The 17,278-nt window shown below is 25.5% G+C and overlaps 1 protein-coding gene and 1 long non-coding RNA gene across 4 annotated transcripts; both read left to right on the top strand.

Annotated features, from left to right (window-relative positions):
* The first annotated feature begins 434 nt into the window (after nucleotides 1–434).
* Nucleotides 435–4,712, top strand: LOC127288322 (keratin-associated protein 9-1-like). 3 transcript variants are annotated; one of them, XM_051315719.1, is made up of 4 exons: nucleotides 435–587; nucleotides 1,671–2,460; nucleotides 2,547–2,805; nucleotides 3,960–4,712. In XM_051315719.1, the coding sequence occupies exon 4, from the start codon at nucleotides 3,979–3,981 to the stop codon at nucleotides 4,537–4,539; it is 561 nt and encodes a 186-aa protein (XP_051171676.1). In that variant the 5' UTR covers nucleotides 435–587; nucleotides 1,671–2,460; nucleotides 2,547–2,805; nucleotides 3,960–3,978; the 3' UTR covers nucleotides 4,540–4,712. The 3 variants fall into 3 exon arrangements, with proteins under 3 accessions (XP_051171676.1, XP_051171675.1, XP_051171677.1); XM_051315718.1 differs by having other exon boundaries at nucleotides 1,671–2,805; XM_051315720.1 differs by lacking the exons at nucleotides 435–587; nucleotides 1,671–2,460; nucleotides 2,547–2,805 and adding an exon at nucleotides 3,180–3,291.
* Nucleotides 4,713–13,784: 9,072 nt separating this feature from the next.
* On the top strand, nucleotides 13,785–14,872 carry LOC127288331 (uncharacterized). The gene is made up of 2 exons (XR_007844018.1): nucleotides 13,785–13,872; nucleotides 14,514–14,872. It is a non-coding gene; the product is annotated as an uncharacterized LOC127288331 (long non-coding RNA).
* The last annotated feature ends 2,406 nt before the right edge of the window (nucleotides 14,873–17,278 follow it).

Here is a 17,278-nt window from a genome sequence, read left to right as displayed (position 1 = left end):
TCTTCGACACCGGCCCGGTACCAAACCGGTCGTCGATTTCTGCCTGAGAACTAACTTCTTGCTTTTGAATATTAGTAAAATTTAATTAATTCATTTATCACTAACTAATTTGAATTAGTTTAAAAAATTTACTAATTCTGATTATAAGAGAATTATTAATTTTTTTTATTAAACTAGGAGTCGTAAAAAAATTTTTTTATTATTATCTTTTACAATAAAAATATGTAATAAATTTTTTCAAATTTCAATGTTTTGGTAAATTTTTACCATTATTATTCTGAAGATTTTAGATAAAGAAAGATCACATAATTTTAAAATTTGATTAGAATTTTTTTGACGTCTCTCATTTAAAAAGTTTTGTAATAATTTTTAATTATAAAATTATTTACAAACAATAAGATAAGATTATTATTTTTAAAAGAAAAGAAAAATATACTATTTTTTATTAACATTTGCCCATTAACCTGAATCATTGTATAGATAATATATAGACAAGGTTAACACACTGTTAATTTGTTGCATATAAAAGATCCAAGCATTATGTAGATTTCATCCCATTCTCTCTTTATCTTCAACTTTCTTACACTGTAAGTACAAAACTTTTATTATCATGAAAATTTCTGAAATATATTATTTAATAAAAAAATTTCTATTATATAACAATGCTAATTGTTATTATTATTGTTAGATAAATTATATATTAAATGTGACGCATTTTGAAAAATTGAACCCAAGAAGCAAAGAAATTTATAGGTTATGTTTTATATGTTATATCACAAATATAAATAGAAATCAGATTTAATTAAATATTTTTTATGTAATGAAAATCTTAAACTTTGCATTGAGTGTAGAAACATTAAAAATTTCGAAACATAACCTATAATTTTTTGCTCCTTCGGTCCCTTTCTTCGTCAGAGCGCGTCATATATACAATATATTTACATCCAAATGTAATATTTTAGTTCATAACCTAAAAAATGGAAAAAATTATAGGTTATGTTAATGAATTTATTACAAGTAATATTGAGGTGATATTACACTGTAATATTAAAATAATATTTAGATAATATTACATGACTTAATATTTAATGAAAAAATTTTGACATGGTGGGAATCGAATTTCGAATCTACCGCACATCAATCAAGAGTCTTAACCAATGGACCACTTTTACTTGTAGTATGACACAAGTGTGTAGAAGCACAAGTGGTCCATTGGTTAAGGCCAGGTCCAAGTCGAGTCAGCTGTTCCTTTGAAGTTTCAATGGAACAGCTGACACGACTTGGACCTGGCCTTAAGATTCTTGACTGATGTGCGGTAGGTTGCAAGTTCGATTCCCGCCATGTCAAAATTTTTTCATTAAATATAAAGTCATGTAATATTATCTAAATATATTATTTTAGTATTACAGTGTAATATTATCTTAATACCACCTATAATATTATCATGAGGTGGACATTTTAATATTACTGAAACATTACTGTAATATTACGAATCTTTCATGTAATATTATTGTGATATTAAAGTAAAATTACGTGCTCTTTGGAATATTGTTTATAGTCATGAGTCGGTAAAGTAGATCACTATGAATATTTTACCGACTCATGAGGACTAAACTTAATTTTCTAAAAATTTATCATAACAATAATTTAAAATGAATTTAATTTGTTAGAAACTCAAAAACAATAATGGCTGGATTTAAATTATTGTTGGTGCTCTTGGCAACCATTTTAATGATGATGGCTCCAATTATTAATGCTTGTGAAGGACCTGGTGTAAAATGTCAACCCGATGGAAGTACAAATTGTTGTTCTAAATATTGCCATAAAGAAGCAAATTGGAGTGAAGGGGAATGCAGAGACAGATAGTCGACTTAAATTATTGATTACTGTTGTACACAAAAAAAGTTATATTCTTGTATTTGGATTATATATTTGATGAATTTATTTTATTGTAATAAAAAAAGTATCATTTAAATTAAAATTTTTTTAAATATTTGCATGTTAAGCACATTTAAAAAACTTAATCTCTTTAATAATCTTTTTAGTTTTTACAAAAGTATAAAAAAAAATATTTTTTCTGGAATCTTAATAAGTGAACAATTTACTTATAAGATAAGGGGAGGCACCACCACCAATTTGGACCTACTTAAATTTAAATTATTAAACGAGTTGATATTTTTTTCTTGCATCATTTAGTTCCTAAAAACATATAAGGTGGTCAAAAAAAGAAAATTTTAATTTTTGACCATTTTAGAATTTTTATTTTTTGAAAAAATTTATCTTTTTGAAAATCCATACGAAAGATTTACTGTGGGTTCAAAACAGTTTTCTGTAACATTAAATTTTTAAAAATTAAGACTGATATTGTTTATCACAGCAAACTTTTTTGATGTAACAGCAAAAAATTTAGCTGTGGTTACTAATTTTGATAGATCCGATAGCAAACATCAGTTAGCATCTGTAAGCAATTCCTTTTTTTTTTGTTTACAATTTATAAAAAAAAAAAATTTTTGAATTATACAATGTGTCAAAAATATTGTTACAAGTTACAGAAAATTTAAGAATAAGAGTAGACTGGCGGTTAAGACATCAAATTGCACCAAAAAGACCAAAGAATATTATAAAACAAAAGTTTTTAAAATAATGTAGAATTAAAAAAAAACAAAAGTGAAATACGTATTTCTAAAAAATATATTTTTTTCACTTAAAATACTGAAACATCATTATAAACTTTATTTTAATAAAGTTTTAATGAAATACTTAAAAATAATGATGAAAAATTATTCATTTTCTGCAGACGAAAAGGTATGTAACCTCTTAATATCACAGCAATATTAAAATAAAGATACAAATGTAAATTTTTCATTATTCTATAATAGGTCTTATATTGATAAAAAATATTTGTTTTTTCTCTTGTGTTCGAAGGTTATAAATTTTTGTTTTTGAATTTCACTTAAAAAAATAGCAAAATTATATTTCCATAACAGATTTTTGAGGAGTGTAAAACATATTTTATTGCGTAACAAAATCCTTTTTTGGATTCTTTTAACTGTCCGTATTTCTATTGTTCAAAAATATACCTAATCTAAAAAGGAATTTTATTTTATTTATTGTTTTATTTTTCAAATAATTTAATTTTTATTTATAAACATTTGTTTTATTAACTGAAATAATAAATACAAGTGAATAAGGTAAAAATACGTTAAATTTTCTTCATATAAAAAGCCAACAGGTTTCATAGATTGTATAACCTGTTCAGCTTTCTTCAAAATTTATTTCTGAAATTCTATAGTAAGTATTTTGTAATAAAGCAAAATTTTCATATTTGTATTTCATTAATATACGCAATAACATAATTATATTTAAGTACATGAAATATTTACGTAAGAAATAAGTCCATGATAATTGACAAAAAAGTTTATTAAAGAAAATTTTTAATTTGTAATAATTTTTAATACTTGTAATAATGATGTTATTGAACTTTAACTGATAATTTTAAATTAAATTTTCAGTTAACTTATCATGAAATTACGTGCTTTTACTCTTTAATTTGTTTTTGTATTATTTATACTAAAATTAAATTGTACAAAAGGAAATAATTCTTGACAAATCTGAGTTGCGAATTTTATTAACCACACCTGACTTAAGTAACTTGGTTCTCAGTGGGCAAAAATACACCACTTGGTCCAAAAACCTTTCCAAATCGTTTTTAGCACGTACATGTCTGCTAAAATTACATTCCAAGAATGTTTCATATTGTAAAAACGTTTTTAGAACATGAAATATTTTTAGAACTTTATTTAAGTAGACATTAACTTTATAAGAACGATTTTGGAACGTAGAACTTTTTGTGCCCACTGGGTTTGCTTGATGTATCAGTTTTAATATTTACTGATTTAGAATTTTTAGCAACAAGACTTTTTATGTGCTAATTTAGTTCAATTTGATAATGTTTTTAGAGAACCTATAAATAAAAAGATGACAAATTTCAAATTGTTCTTGTTTCTTTTGGCAATCGTTGGATGCTCTATAGAAAATTGCAAAGCATGGAGGACTACCAATAGTCCTTGTGCACCAGATGGAACTCCATGTCAACCTGATGGAAGTACAAATTGTTGTACAGGATTTTGTTATAAACAATTAGGATGGGCAATAGGATATTGTAGAGCACGAACCGTTACCAATAGTCCTTGTGAACCTGACGGAACTCCATGCCAACCTGATGGAAGTACAAATTGTTGTACAGATTTTTGTTATAAACAAGTTGGATGGTCCATAGGATATTGCAGAGCACGAACTGTTACCAATAGTCCTTGTGCACCAGACGGCACTCCATGTCAACCTGATGGAAGTACAAATTGTTGTACAACATTTTGTTACAAACAATTAGGATGGTCTATAGGATATTGCAGAGCTCGAACTATTGGCCCTTGTGCACCAGATGGAACTCCATGTCAACCTGATGGAAGTACAAATTGTTGTTCAGACTTTTGTTATAAACAAGTAGCATGGGATATTGGATATTGCAGATACCGCTAAATAAACAACAGAATGTTGCTACAATGTTAAAATTATAAACAAGCATCTTTTTAATCTGAATGTAATTGTTGAAATTATAGTATAGTACAACATTGATTTTGATGTAATTTGAAATACAAACTTTTTTAAATCTGCAAATATTAAAACTATTGTCTATAATAAGTATAACCTAGACTGCGACATCTTTATAACTTAAAAAAAATCTTACTTTTAATTACTATTAAAGACTTTATTCAAAATTGTTATTAGAAATTCAGCATTACCTGCTGGGTAATATTGCGAACGCAACAAATATTTCAATGTTTAATATATATATATATATACAAAAGTAAACGACATGTTTAAAGATTGTCATATCATTTCTATTTGTTGAATTACTGAATTCAGAAGAATGAGACAGAACGGGGACTTGGACTAAACGGTGAGTTCGGAATATATATTTTAAAATATATAAAAAATATTTTACAAACTATCCTTTGCATTTTTCCAGTAAATTTACATTGATTACTTCCAAGAAGTTAACACCGAAAAGAAAAAACGGACGATATTTACAGATTTATGGAACTTAACTGAGTTTTTCTATTTTGAAAACAAAAAATAACGCCTAGTTGAAAAATTCAGGAAGTCTTCATTACACTATCAACTTCATTCATGATTTTTTCCAGGATTGAAAAACAGGAAGAACATGTTTAAAAGGTAAAATTAATTTTTATTTTTTAAATAAATTAATTAAAATTTAATAATTTGTTATTGCAATGATTTTTTTCATAAATTTCAACATTTTTAGAGTAAAAAACATTCAGAAATTTTTTTATAGGATAAAAAAAATGAAAAAGAAAAAAATGTTACAATAATTTTTTAATGCAGACATCTCTGAAAATATATTAAAAAACTTAATTCAAAATTTACATATTCATTTAACATCAAAATGTCTCTCAAAACCCAAAAGTTAAGAAAAATCTGAGACATCATATATAGTTTTCATATAAAACGCCCCATGTATATGAGTTAAAAAGTATTTGTTTATATTTTTATAATTTATTCTTACGTGAAATAAACCACAATTACTTTAAACATTTAGATATAATTCAAAATAATTCTTTAATTTTTTTTGTAAAATATACTTAAATAAATGAAATGAAATTTATAATTACATCTTTTAATAAAAAAAACTATAAATAACTCAATTTGATTTTATTTCATGAAAAATATATTTAAAAAAAATTTTGAATACATTTAAGTTGTAATAAAAGTTTTATATTAAAAACTAATTTATTATTTTACCTTAAAATTATCTGTGATAAAATATTATAAACATTTTTTTAACATAAAATAAAATTAAACTTGTTTAATTTACCGCTATTGGAAACAAATTTATAAGGAAAGTTAGCATATTTAAAAAAAATTTAATAATTTTGCGCTTTTAATAGTGTTATGCGCTTTTATAGACACTTTTTTATTAAATTGTAATTTATTATTCAAGATAAAAATCATCTGCGATAAATTATTATAAATATACTGTGAATTTATTGTAACGAATTATATTATTGTTAATAATAATCATTATTGTTGAAGTGAAAAAAATAAATCCTATATTACATTTTATAATATATTATATTCATAATAAATAAAATAATCATTAATTAAATTATATTATTAATAAATTATTATTAAATTATTAATAATTTTGTTCATCGAAGAATTCAAATTTAAATAGGTCGAGCGGCATTTCCAGTAGTGTAATATTATCAGCCAATCAGTGTTTGGTATTCTGCGTTTTACCACTACCAGTGTCGTGCGCCACTTCCAACAAGGAGAAATTATTTCCAACCAATCAACGCACGGCGTTCATAGTGGAAAGAGCGCCCCACCACCTGCAGCGTCACTTTTCAAATCTTCACGCATTTAGTCCGCCATGAGCCACGTGCCGAGGAAGATGTCTTGAACTTTGGTGAGTTTCTCTCTTTTACTGAACCCCGATACCACCTCCTTTTCCAGGAAGTTAACCAGGTGAAGTTCCATACTTAATCTGTTAACTTCCAGTTAAATTCCATGCATGTCTATATATTTCCCTTCTTTTTCTTTCCTTTGTTAACTTTCTAGTATTTATCAATTATTTACTAGAAAAATACAAAGGATTTTTTTGTGAAATATTAAAGTCTAAGATTTAAAGATTGTGGTTTAAATTTTTTTTTATGAAACTGTAACTGGCACCTGGCTATCAGCCCCGAGTTAATTTTGAAAAAAATTATGTTAGCAATACCAAAAATAAAGTTCATGAAATTAATTTTATTAACATTATTTATGTTATTGCTAATATAAATTTTTTTAAAATTAACTCGGGGATGATATCCATGTGCCTCTTACAGTTTCATAATTTTTTTTAAAGTATCCAATCAAAGTACTTTAAATAATAACATTTGAATTTCCTCGAAAATAGAAATATAAATTTTTGTGAAAAGAAATATTTTATTTGAAGCAGACAACCTCGATCTTGTTTTCTTAATATTGTTTCGTTAAATATTATTAATTTATTAAAAATTTATTAAACAAGAGAAAATATGTGTATACTTTGTATTAAATTTAATACAAAATATTTACCTATTTTTCTTCGTTTGATGGATTTTTAATAAAATAATAATATTAAAAAGAAACAAGAGGGGATTGTTCGCTTCATTTAAAAGGCCCTTAATATCATTAAATAATTTCAATACATATTTATATGTAATCTGAACAGTGAAAAAGAGGCTTCCGTGCGAATAAATTTATTTTTTATTGATTAGTGATTCTGATGGAAAAAAGTTTTGTCAGAATCACCAATCAATAAAAAATCTATTTTTTCGCACGTAAGTCCCCTTTTCACTGTTCAGGTTACATTTAATATTTAATTATATATAATTAATTTTTACTTTATTTTTTAATTAATACTTTTGTTTGAATATTATTGTCTACAGATAAATAAATTAAATAGTTTTTTACAATAAAAAATATTAGTAAACAATAAATAGTAAAAATAACAGTAAAATAATAATAAAGAATAATATTCAAACAAAAATACTAAGTAATTAAATAAAGTAAAAAGTATGAAATATATAAATAAATAATTAAAAAAATATGTAAAATAACTTAACTAACCGAGGAAATTCAAATGTAAATAAACATTTAAAGTACTTGGAACAGATACTTTAAAAGAAACATTTAAAACTATAAACAATCTTTAAACCTTAAGAAGACTTTAAAATTTCAGAAAAAAATCCTATGTATTTTTGTAGTAAATAAACAATTGATAAATACAAGAAAGATAAGAAAGGAAAGAAAAAAAAGAAGGGAAGCATATGTAGACATCCGTGGAAGAGAACTGGAAGTTTCAGAATTAAAACAGGAACAGACTCTGGTTAACAGATAGGAAAGGGAACCGGTAAAAGGGAGAAGTAAAAGAAGAACTCTACTAAATCTCAGGACACGAGGCACCTGGTTCGAAGGAGGAGAGAGGAGGACACAGGAGACAGTTGAAGAAGAAACAATATCTATGATAAATTTTTTCCAATAAAAATTTTATTAATTAATCTTGTACATATTATTATACTATCATTCATAACGTCCATCCCTTCTTCTGGTGGAGTCTTTCTTTTACTTCTCCCTTCTACCGGTTCCCTTTCCTATCTGTTAACCATGGTCCGTTCCTGTTTTAATTCTGCAACTTCCAGTTATCTTCCACGGATGTCTACATATACTTCCCTTCTTTTTTTCCTTTCCTTTCTTATCTTTCTTGTATTTATCAATTGTTTATTTACTACAAAAATACATAGGATTTTTTTCTGAAATTTTAAAGTCTTCTTAAGGTTTAAAGATTGTTTATAGTTTTAAATTTTTCTTTTAAAGTATCTGTTTCAAGTACTTTAAATGTTTATTTACATTTGAATTTCCTCGGTTAGTTAAGTTATTTTACATATTTTTTTAATTATTTATTTATATATTTCATACTTTTTACTTTATTTAATTACTTAGTATTTTTGTTTGAATATTATTCTTTATTATTATTTTACTGTTATTTTTACTATTTATTGTTTACTAATATTTTTTATTGTAAAAAACTATTTAATTTATTTATCTGTAGACAATAATATTCAAACAAAAGTATTAATTAAAAAAAAAGTAAAAATTAATTATATATAATTAAATATTAAATGTAACCTGAACAGTGAAAAGGGGACTTACGTGCGAAAAAATAGATTTTTTATTGATTAGTGATTCTGACAAAACTTTTTTCCATCAGAATCACTAATCAATAAAAAATAAATTTTCTCGCACGTAAGACTCTTTTTGACTGTTCAGATTACATATAAATATGTATTTAAATTATCCAATGATATTAAGGGCCTTTTAAATGAAGCGAACAATCCTCTCTTGTTTCTTTTTAATATTATTACTTTGAAATATTATTATTTTATTAAAAATCCATCAAACGAAGAAAAATAGGTAAATATTTTGTATTAAATTTAAAACAAACTATACACATATTTTCTCTTGCTTAATGAATTTTTAATAAATTAATAATATTTAACGAAACAATATTTTAAAAAAACAAGATCGAGGTTGTCTGCTTCAAATAAAATATTTCTTTTCACAAAAATTTATATTTCTATTTTCGAGGAAATTCAAATGTTATTATTTAAAGTACTTTGATTGGATACTTTAAAAAAAATTATGAAACTGTAAGAGGCACATGGATATCATCCCCGAGTTAATTTTAAAAAAATTTATATTAGCAATAACATAAATAATGTTAATAAAATTAATTTTATTAACTTTATTTTTGGTATTGCTAACAAAAATTTTTTCATAATTAACTCGGGGCTGATGGCCATGTGCCAGTTACAGTTTCATAAAAAAAATTTAAACCACAATCTTTAAATCTTAGACTTTAATATTTCACAAAAAAATCCTTTGTATTTTTCTAGTAAATAATTGATAAATACTAGAAAGTTAACAAAGGAAAGAAAAAGAAGGGAAATATATAGACATGCATGGAATTTAACTGGAAGTTAACAGATTAAGTATGGAACTTCACCTGGTTAACTTCCTGGAAAAGGAGGTGGTATCAGGGTTCAGTAAAAGAGAAAAACTCACCAAAGTTCAGGACATCTTGCTCGGCACGTGGCTCATGGCGGACTAAATGCGTGAAGAATCGAAAAGTGACGCTGCATGTGGTGGGGCGCTCTTTCCGCTATGAACGCCGAACGTTGATTGGTTGGAAATAATTTCTCCTTGTTGAAAGTGGCGCGCGACGCTGGTAGTGGTAAAACGCAGAATACCAAACACTGATTGGCTGATAATATTACTTTCCTGGAAATGCCGCGGGACCCATTTAAATTTAAATTTTCGTATGATCAAAATTATTATTTTTAATAATAATTTATTGAGCATTTCTTTCCGATGTCCATTTGGAATTATTTTCAACATTTCCTGATGTTGTCTTTGACCTCTTCTTCTTAGTAATTGGCTGAAAATTCAACAAATAATTTAAGAATTATTATTTTTCATTTCAACAATGATGATTTTTATTGACAATAATATAATTAATTACAATAAATGCACAGTATGTTTATTACAATTTATCAAAAATGATTTTTACGTAAAATAATAAATTACAATTTAATATAAAACTGTCTATAAAATCACATAACACTAAAAAAAGTTCAAAATTATTGAATTTTTTTAAAAATATACTTAAAGGGATGAAGTGGAATAAAATAATTATTATAAGGGGTCATTCATAAATTATGTCACACATTTTTTTTACCTTTTTGACCCCCACTTTTACACTTCTTTACAATTTCAATACAAAATAGTTTCCCATGGCGGTAAATTAAACAAGTAATATAACATAAAATGTTTATAATATGAATCTTATTGTATGAATATTATTCTTTATTACCTATTATTTTATTGTCATTTTTACTATTTATAATTATTATTAAATTCATTTAACCAGTATTAACAATTGCATTTTATGACAAATTTTTTGTCCTTTTCAAATGGTTGTTATTTTGTTAAAAAACAAAACAATAATGATTTAAATAAATAAACAATTAAACTTTTATGATTTGTAAACTATTTTGTAATTAATGATATTTATACAAAAATATTATTTTAATAAATAATGAAAAAATATATTGCATATAATTAAATTTCCTATAAATATGCATTCAAATTATCTAATGACATTTGGGGCTTTCTAAATGAAGCGAAAAAACCCCCTTGCTTTTTTAAAATTTATTATTACTTTTAAGTATTATTATTTATTAGAAATCTACCAAACAGAAGAAAATAGAGAAAAAATTTTTTTTTCAATTTTACACAAAGTCCGCACATAATTTCTTTTGTTTGATAGATTTTTAATAACTTAGTAATATTTAAAAGAATAATAATAGAAAAAGGATCGAGGTTATCTACTTCAAATAGAATATCCCATTTTACAAAAATTTATAGTTTGGGACTTACTTATCAGTCGCGAGTTAAATGAGCGTTCTAAACGTTCAAATGAACGAAATATTTTTTTTAATCTATAAATTTTTAAAAATTATGATGGCGATGTAAAATAAAACAGTATATTAAACAATTGTTAAATTAATAACTTCTTTTTAGATATTTCAAACAATATTTTGTTGATGACTAAGTGCCAGTTTCAGTTTCATAAAAAAAAATTTTAAATCACAATCTTTAAATCTTAGACTTTAATATTTCACAAAAAATCCTTTGCATTTTTCTAGTAAATAATTGATAAGTACTAGAAAGTTAACAAAGGAAAGGAAAAGAAGGGAAATATACAGACTTGCATGGAATTTAACTGGAAGTTAACAGAGTTAGGGTACGGTCATACTATCTCATGCATGCAGAAACATTTGGCAGGTTACACTTCAAACGAAATCTAGTGAATGTTTCGTACGTTTCTAGTAATTTTCCAAAAGTTTCGGTTGTAAATAGAAAGTTACTGAACATTCACTAGATTTCGTTGAATTGTGATCGGCCAATGGTTTCTGCATGCATGAGATAGTGTGACCGAACCCTAATTCTTTTTTATTGGAAGTGGCGCGACGCTGAAGGTTAGGGGAATCACAGAACACCAGACCTTGATTGAATGATAATATTACTGTACTAGAAATACCGCGTGACCCATTTAAATTTGAATTCTCTGATAATAAAAATTCCAGTTTTTATTAATAATGCACAGAGAAATTTTTTATGTTCTTAGAGACTTATTTCCACGATTGGCTAATATTAATTGATCTTGCTAATTTTATTGCAAATTAAATTTTGTAATAAGATTATCGGACGTCTGTGCTGCTTTCATACACATCGAAAGTGTCAAAAACCTTCTTTCTTCAGAAAACAATTGAGCTGGCGAATCACAGAAGGGCACATAAACAATGTAATTCAAATGGGTTATGTGCGCCCTTTTTTTGATCCGGTAGTACAATTGCAAATTTAAAGAAATTGATATTTATTACTTTCTACTACAAAAAAAATTATTTAAAATACAACAAGTAATGACAATTAATTCACTGTATGATTGTAATGATTTATAGAAAATAAATGTAGTATAATTGAACCGCCGGATCGTAGAAGGGCAGTTTTTGGACTCTCGAGGACGTGGGATCGAGTCCTCCCAGAGTAAATTTTTTTTCTCGCAAACGTAAAAATTTATTCTAAAACAAGTTCAAGACTTTCTGTAGTAAGTTTAGGAAGTTGTCTTGAATTTCTCTACAATTCTTATAGAAATACTGCTTAGAATTTTTCAAAGAAAATATAAATAAGATTTCTTAAATTTTTCTCATATCCTCAGTTCCTGAACAAATTTAGGAATGATTCTTGCATAAAGTTTTTCCGTGTAATATTTTATTCAATTTTATGTTCAACTCGTCATAAATCCGAAGTTTTTTGACTTGTTAATTTTAAATTCAAAGAATTTATTCATCAAAGTGTATTCACAAGGTTTCAATAAATTTGCTCCAATCATAAAAAATTCTTGTGATTACATTTCATGGAATTGCTCAATTATTTAATTATTGCACTCTTAAAAAACGATAAAAGATAAAAGAATATAGCGAGAGAAAAACATCAAAAACTTTAAAATAATGATTATTGAATTCGAAACATTAATAAAATATAATGCATACAAAAAATAAAAATTATTTTTTTAAAAAATTGTTTAAAAATGTATATTCAAAAACATTAAAATAATTTTTTAAAAACTAAAAGTCTTTACAATAACTAAATATCCAGGATATAAAGCATCACGCCACTATTACTATGCTCACGGCCGGGCCTAAAGCGGCGTACCAAAAAGTAAAACTTATAAATTCTAAATGTTTCATCAAATTAGTTTAAAACCTTTCGGAAAAACTTTATTGAACTATTATAAACAATTCTTCCGCTGGAAGTTTTTCCAATTCGAAAGTTCGTCACAGACTTTTTTCATTTGAAAGTATTAAATAATTTTTTTTTGCCTTTAACATGAATAAATTAATAAAAATGTTAATTATTATTTTAATTTATTTATTGTTCATCTAAAACTTTTTGGACACTTTGGTGAATAAATCCTCTGAATTTGAAGTTAACAAGTCAAAAAACATCGGATTTATGACGAGTTGAACACATAAAATTGAATGAAATATTACTGTATACAAAAATCAAGTTTTTTGCAATTATTTTAAAAACAATTCACTGTAAGAAAAAACTTTATTGAGAAAAAAGTTGCATAATTTTATTCTCTACAAGGATATAATATTCAAAAATCAAAATTAAAAAAAAAAATTTTTTCATGTCAGGGGCCAACTTAAAGCGCTAGATCCGACGATTTAATTACACTTGGAAGAAATTTAAAAAATATCTTACTTCCATTTTTTAAAACATTTTTAATTGAAAAGATTTCGTTATGCAGCATACTACTGTTTAGTTTATCCTATTTTAGTTTTGTTCAATTAAGAAAATAAAATTTGTTGTGTGAAATAATTTTTAACTTTATCAATTAACTAAATATTTTTCTGTAGTAAATTAGTTGATGAATTGAAAAAGCTAATTGTTTTTAGAGTTTTTTCCTATTATTAATATGTAATGCGAGAAGGAAAAGTTTTTCCAGTTTTAATTTTCCTTTTCTCAGAAAGATTAGGTAATCAACGAAGGAAAATTAATACATTTTATAAACATTTGTCTAAAGAGATGTAATGTTAATAAGGTAAAAGTGCAATGGATTTTCTTTATATAAAAGCCCAACAGGTTTGTTACACTTCATACCTTGTACAGCTTCTTTTAGTGTATTCCTGAAATACTGTAAGTATTTACTTTAATAAAGTATAATTTTCAAATCTTTTCATTAATATTATTTGGATAAAAATTTTCTATAATACTATAATTCAAGAATTAATTTATATTAATATAAAAATAATTATAAAAAATTTTTTAAATTTTTTACTTACGTACGAAAGGGTTGATAGTTGGGCATCAAGAGCCTACTTTCCGCCTGCTATACATGCACGGAAAGTCGCATTTATCGTGTATGTTAGATAAAAAAATATTTGTTACAAGAGTCATAAAGAAGATTCATCTGTAAGAGATTAAATAAAAAGATTTATTGAAATAGCTAAATATATTTTTTAAAATTTAGAAAGTTGTACTTACTTATTCTACAGTAACTATTTCAGTTGATATGTACAGAAAAAACCTAGTCTCATTTTTGTTGCAACTCAAAATGAGCAAATGCTAAACGACATAGATAGTGACGCCACCAATCTGGCTCACTTTTGGTGCACTTCAAAATGAGTAGCGTACGTTACTCATTTTAAGACCAGGTTTTTTCTGTGTGGACTAATTAAAATAAAGCTTTATATATTATCGTTATTTTTGACATACTATTATAAAACATAACATGTTTAATGCTATATATATGTAATTCAATTTAATACTGTTATTAGACAAACTACAAATAAAAAATGGCCAGTATCAAAATGTTGTTCGTCCTCTTGGCAACAGTTTTAATGTTTGTGGCTCCTGCTATCAATGCTTGTGAAGGAAATGGAACTCCATGTCAACCTGATGGAACTACAGATTGTTGCTCAGGATTTTGTTATAAACAAGTAGGATGGGCAATAGGATATTGCAAAGCTCGCTAAGTTTAAAAACCGAATTTTGTTACATTTTTTATTTAAATAAACTATTTTTGAATCTTGATGTAATTATTAAAATTAGTAACACGACATTGGTTTTTGGACAATAATAAAATATTCAATGTAAATTGAAATTTAAGTAAAAAATAAAAATTTTTGTAAACCTACAGATTTGTTAAAATTTTTTCTATAAATGCATCTACTTGAACCTCAACTTTGTTCTTTAAGTTATCACAAAAAATAATTTCATAAGTCACTTTTTTAAACATTTACTAATTAACAGTAGAGCAATTTCATGGTTCACTGAGAAACAAAGACTGCCATTTTAGGGGTAATGCCATGCTATTTTGGCATGAGTTACACTGACAACAGAAAACTGCTGTTTCAGTATTGGAACACTGTTCTTTTAGCATTGTGATACTGCAAACGCTCTGTATCACAATGCTAAAACGGCAGTGTTCCAATACTGAAACAGCAATTTTCTGTTGGCAGTGTAACTCATGACAAAATAGCATGGCTTTACCGCTAAATCGGCAGTCTTTTTCTCTCAGTATATATATTCAGAAGAATTTTAAATAATTTCATCAAATTTTTTTTTAAAAAAACAAAAAATAATATTTTATTTTATTATTTTTTACATTAAACCGCAGAAATGAAAAAAAAATTTTGTACTGGCGTTGTTGATTCTGGCCTTTTTAGCCTGATAAAATCTTGACTAAATCCAAATTTGAGGTCAGATTTAACAAATTCAAAATTTGGATTCAGCGACCCCAAAAATCACCGAGTACCGAATTTTGAACAAATCGAATCAATTTTAAATTTTTTCCGCCATATTGGGTCCGCCATTTTGAATTTTTTAAATCTGACCTCAAAGTTGGATTCAGCAACCCCAAAAACTTTTAATACTATGATATGATATTTTTTTGGAAACTTTTTTATGGACCCACAAACGATTCTTCTACTGGACTGCGAAGGAGTTAATTTAAGGCTACATTGAAAGTTAGTTTATTTACAATTTAAATAAAACGTTACAGTGTGTAACGAAATAGCCAGATACTGTTATTTTTTGGTCCTGTTTTCCGAAAATACATGTCTTTTCTTTTGCGCATAAAAGTTTAATTTTGTTGAACGGTGTAATGCATTAGAAATAATTTTTCAAACTATTCAAATAATTGTAATAATATTTTGAAGAAAATACGTTTTACTTATCAACTTGTAAAATTTTAAAGCATAGTACATTGCAGTTTATATGAGGGTGATTCTTCGCGTAGCGCACGATTTGGTGTCTGAAACTTTAAAAATATTTTTTTATCAAAATGATAAATATCAATACATATTTTTGAAAATAAAGTGTCAAGAAATAAATATCTATGGTGAGCTGGAAAATTTTTTTTAATTTTTTTAAACAAATTAAAAAAAAAAATTCTTTGCTTTTTGAATTCTATAAAATAGTTGAAATTTGATTTTAAAAGTTTATAGAAATTTTTGGGGTAATTCACAAAAATATATATAGCGCGAACGACAATTAAAAATTTTGATTTCGGTAATTTAAGGAAATTTTAGAGGTAATTTATGGAAATTTATGCGGTAATTTATAGAAATTTTGTCTAAAATTCATAAAAACATGTAAAGCATGAATCACAATTAAAAATTTTAATTTTGGTAATTTACGGAAATTTCCGCGGTAATTTATGGGTCAATCCATTATATTTCGACTGAAGTCGTCGCTGACTAATTTTTAAAAATTATAATACTTTGCAGGAATGATTTTGAAGTTATCAAAAAAATTTTATTAAATTTTTAATTATTTATTGCAAAATATGAATTTAAAGTTTATGAGGTGCTGAAAACTGTCCATTTTTTAGCCATTAGAAAATATGCAAAAAAAAACAGAATTTACCATAAAAATAAAAAAAAATGGTTGTAATTTACTAAGAATGAATAAATTTATCATTATCAATTGATATAATTATTTAAATATGTGAAATAATATATAAAATATGATTTTCAAGTTCGCCTGTCAAATAACCTAAATTTGCAAATTTCACCTATTAAATGTGAGAAAGAGAAGTCATTAAATTGAAAAAAAACCTTACCAAATATAAAGTACCTGTGACTAACTTTTAGTTTTTCTTAGCACTTTTTTCCTTTTTTCTTCATAAATGTGAAATAAAAAGCAATAAAAATTGGCACTTTGCTTATTTTCACTATTTTCAAATGTAAATAACTTTCTTGGAGAAAACTGAAAAATTACAAAACTTGGGCAATATCTGATTGATCACTAACTACACACACTGGAAAAAAATTCGCTTTGGTCCCGAAGATACTTTTTGAGATAATTAAGTTTGAACTTTTCACAATTTTTATCAGGTTAATACATGTAGTTTTTTAAGGACGAAGTTAGGTTTTATTGGTTAAACATTTTGAATTAACTTCAATTTTATAAAAATCACATGCATTAACCTGATAAAAATTGTGAAAAATTTAAACTTAATTATCTCAAAAAGTATCTTCGGGACCAAAGCGAATTTTTTTCCAGTGTGTGTAGTTAGTGATCAATTAGATATTGCCCA

Source organism: Leptopilina boulardi, unplaced genomic scaffold, assembly GCF_019393585.1.
Source record: "Leptopilina boulardi isolate dan_hultmark-lab unplaced genomic scaffold, ZJU_Lbou_2.1 LbouV2_384, whole genome shotgun sequence".
Classification (NCBI taxonomy): domain Eukaryota; kingdom Metazoa; phylum Arthropoda; class Insecta; order Hymenoptera; family Figitidae; genus Leptopilina; species Leptopilina boulardi.
This window is presented reverse-complemented; position numbering and strand designations above follow the sequence as displayed.

What these genes read in the sequence shown, in the direction of transcription:
- LOC127288322 (XM_051315719.1), top strand. Translation starts at nt 3,979, where the DNA reads ATGACAAATTTCAAATTGTTCTTGTTTCTTTTGGCAATCGTTGGATGC.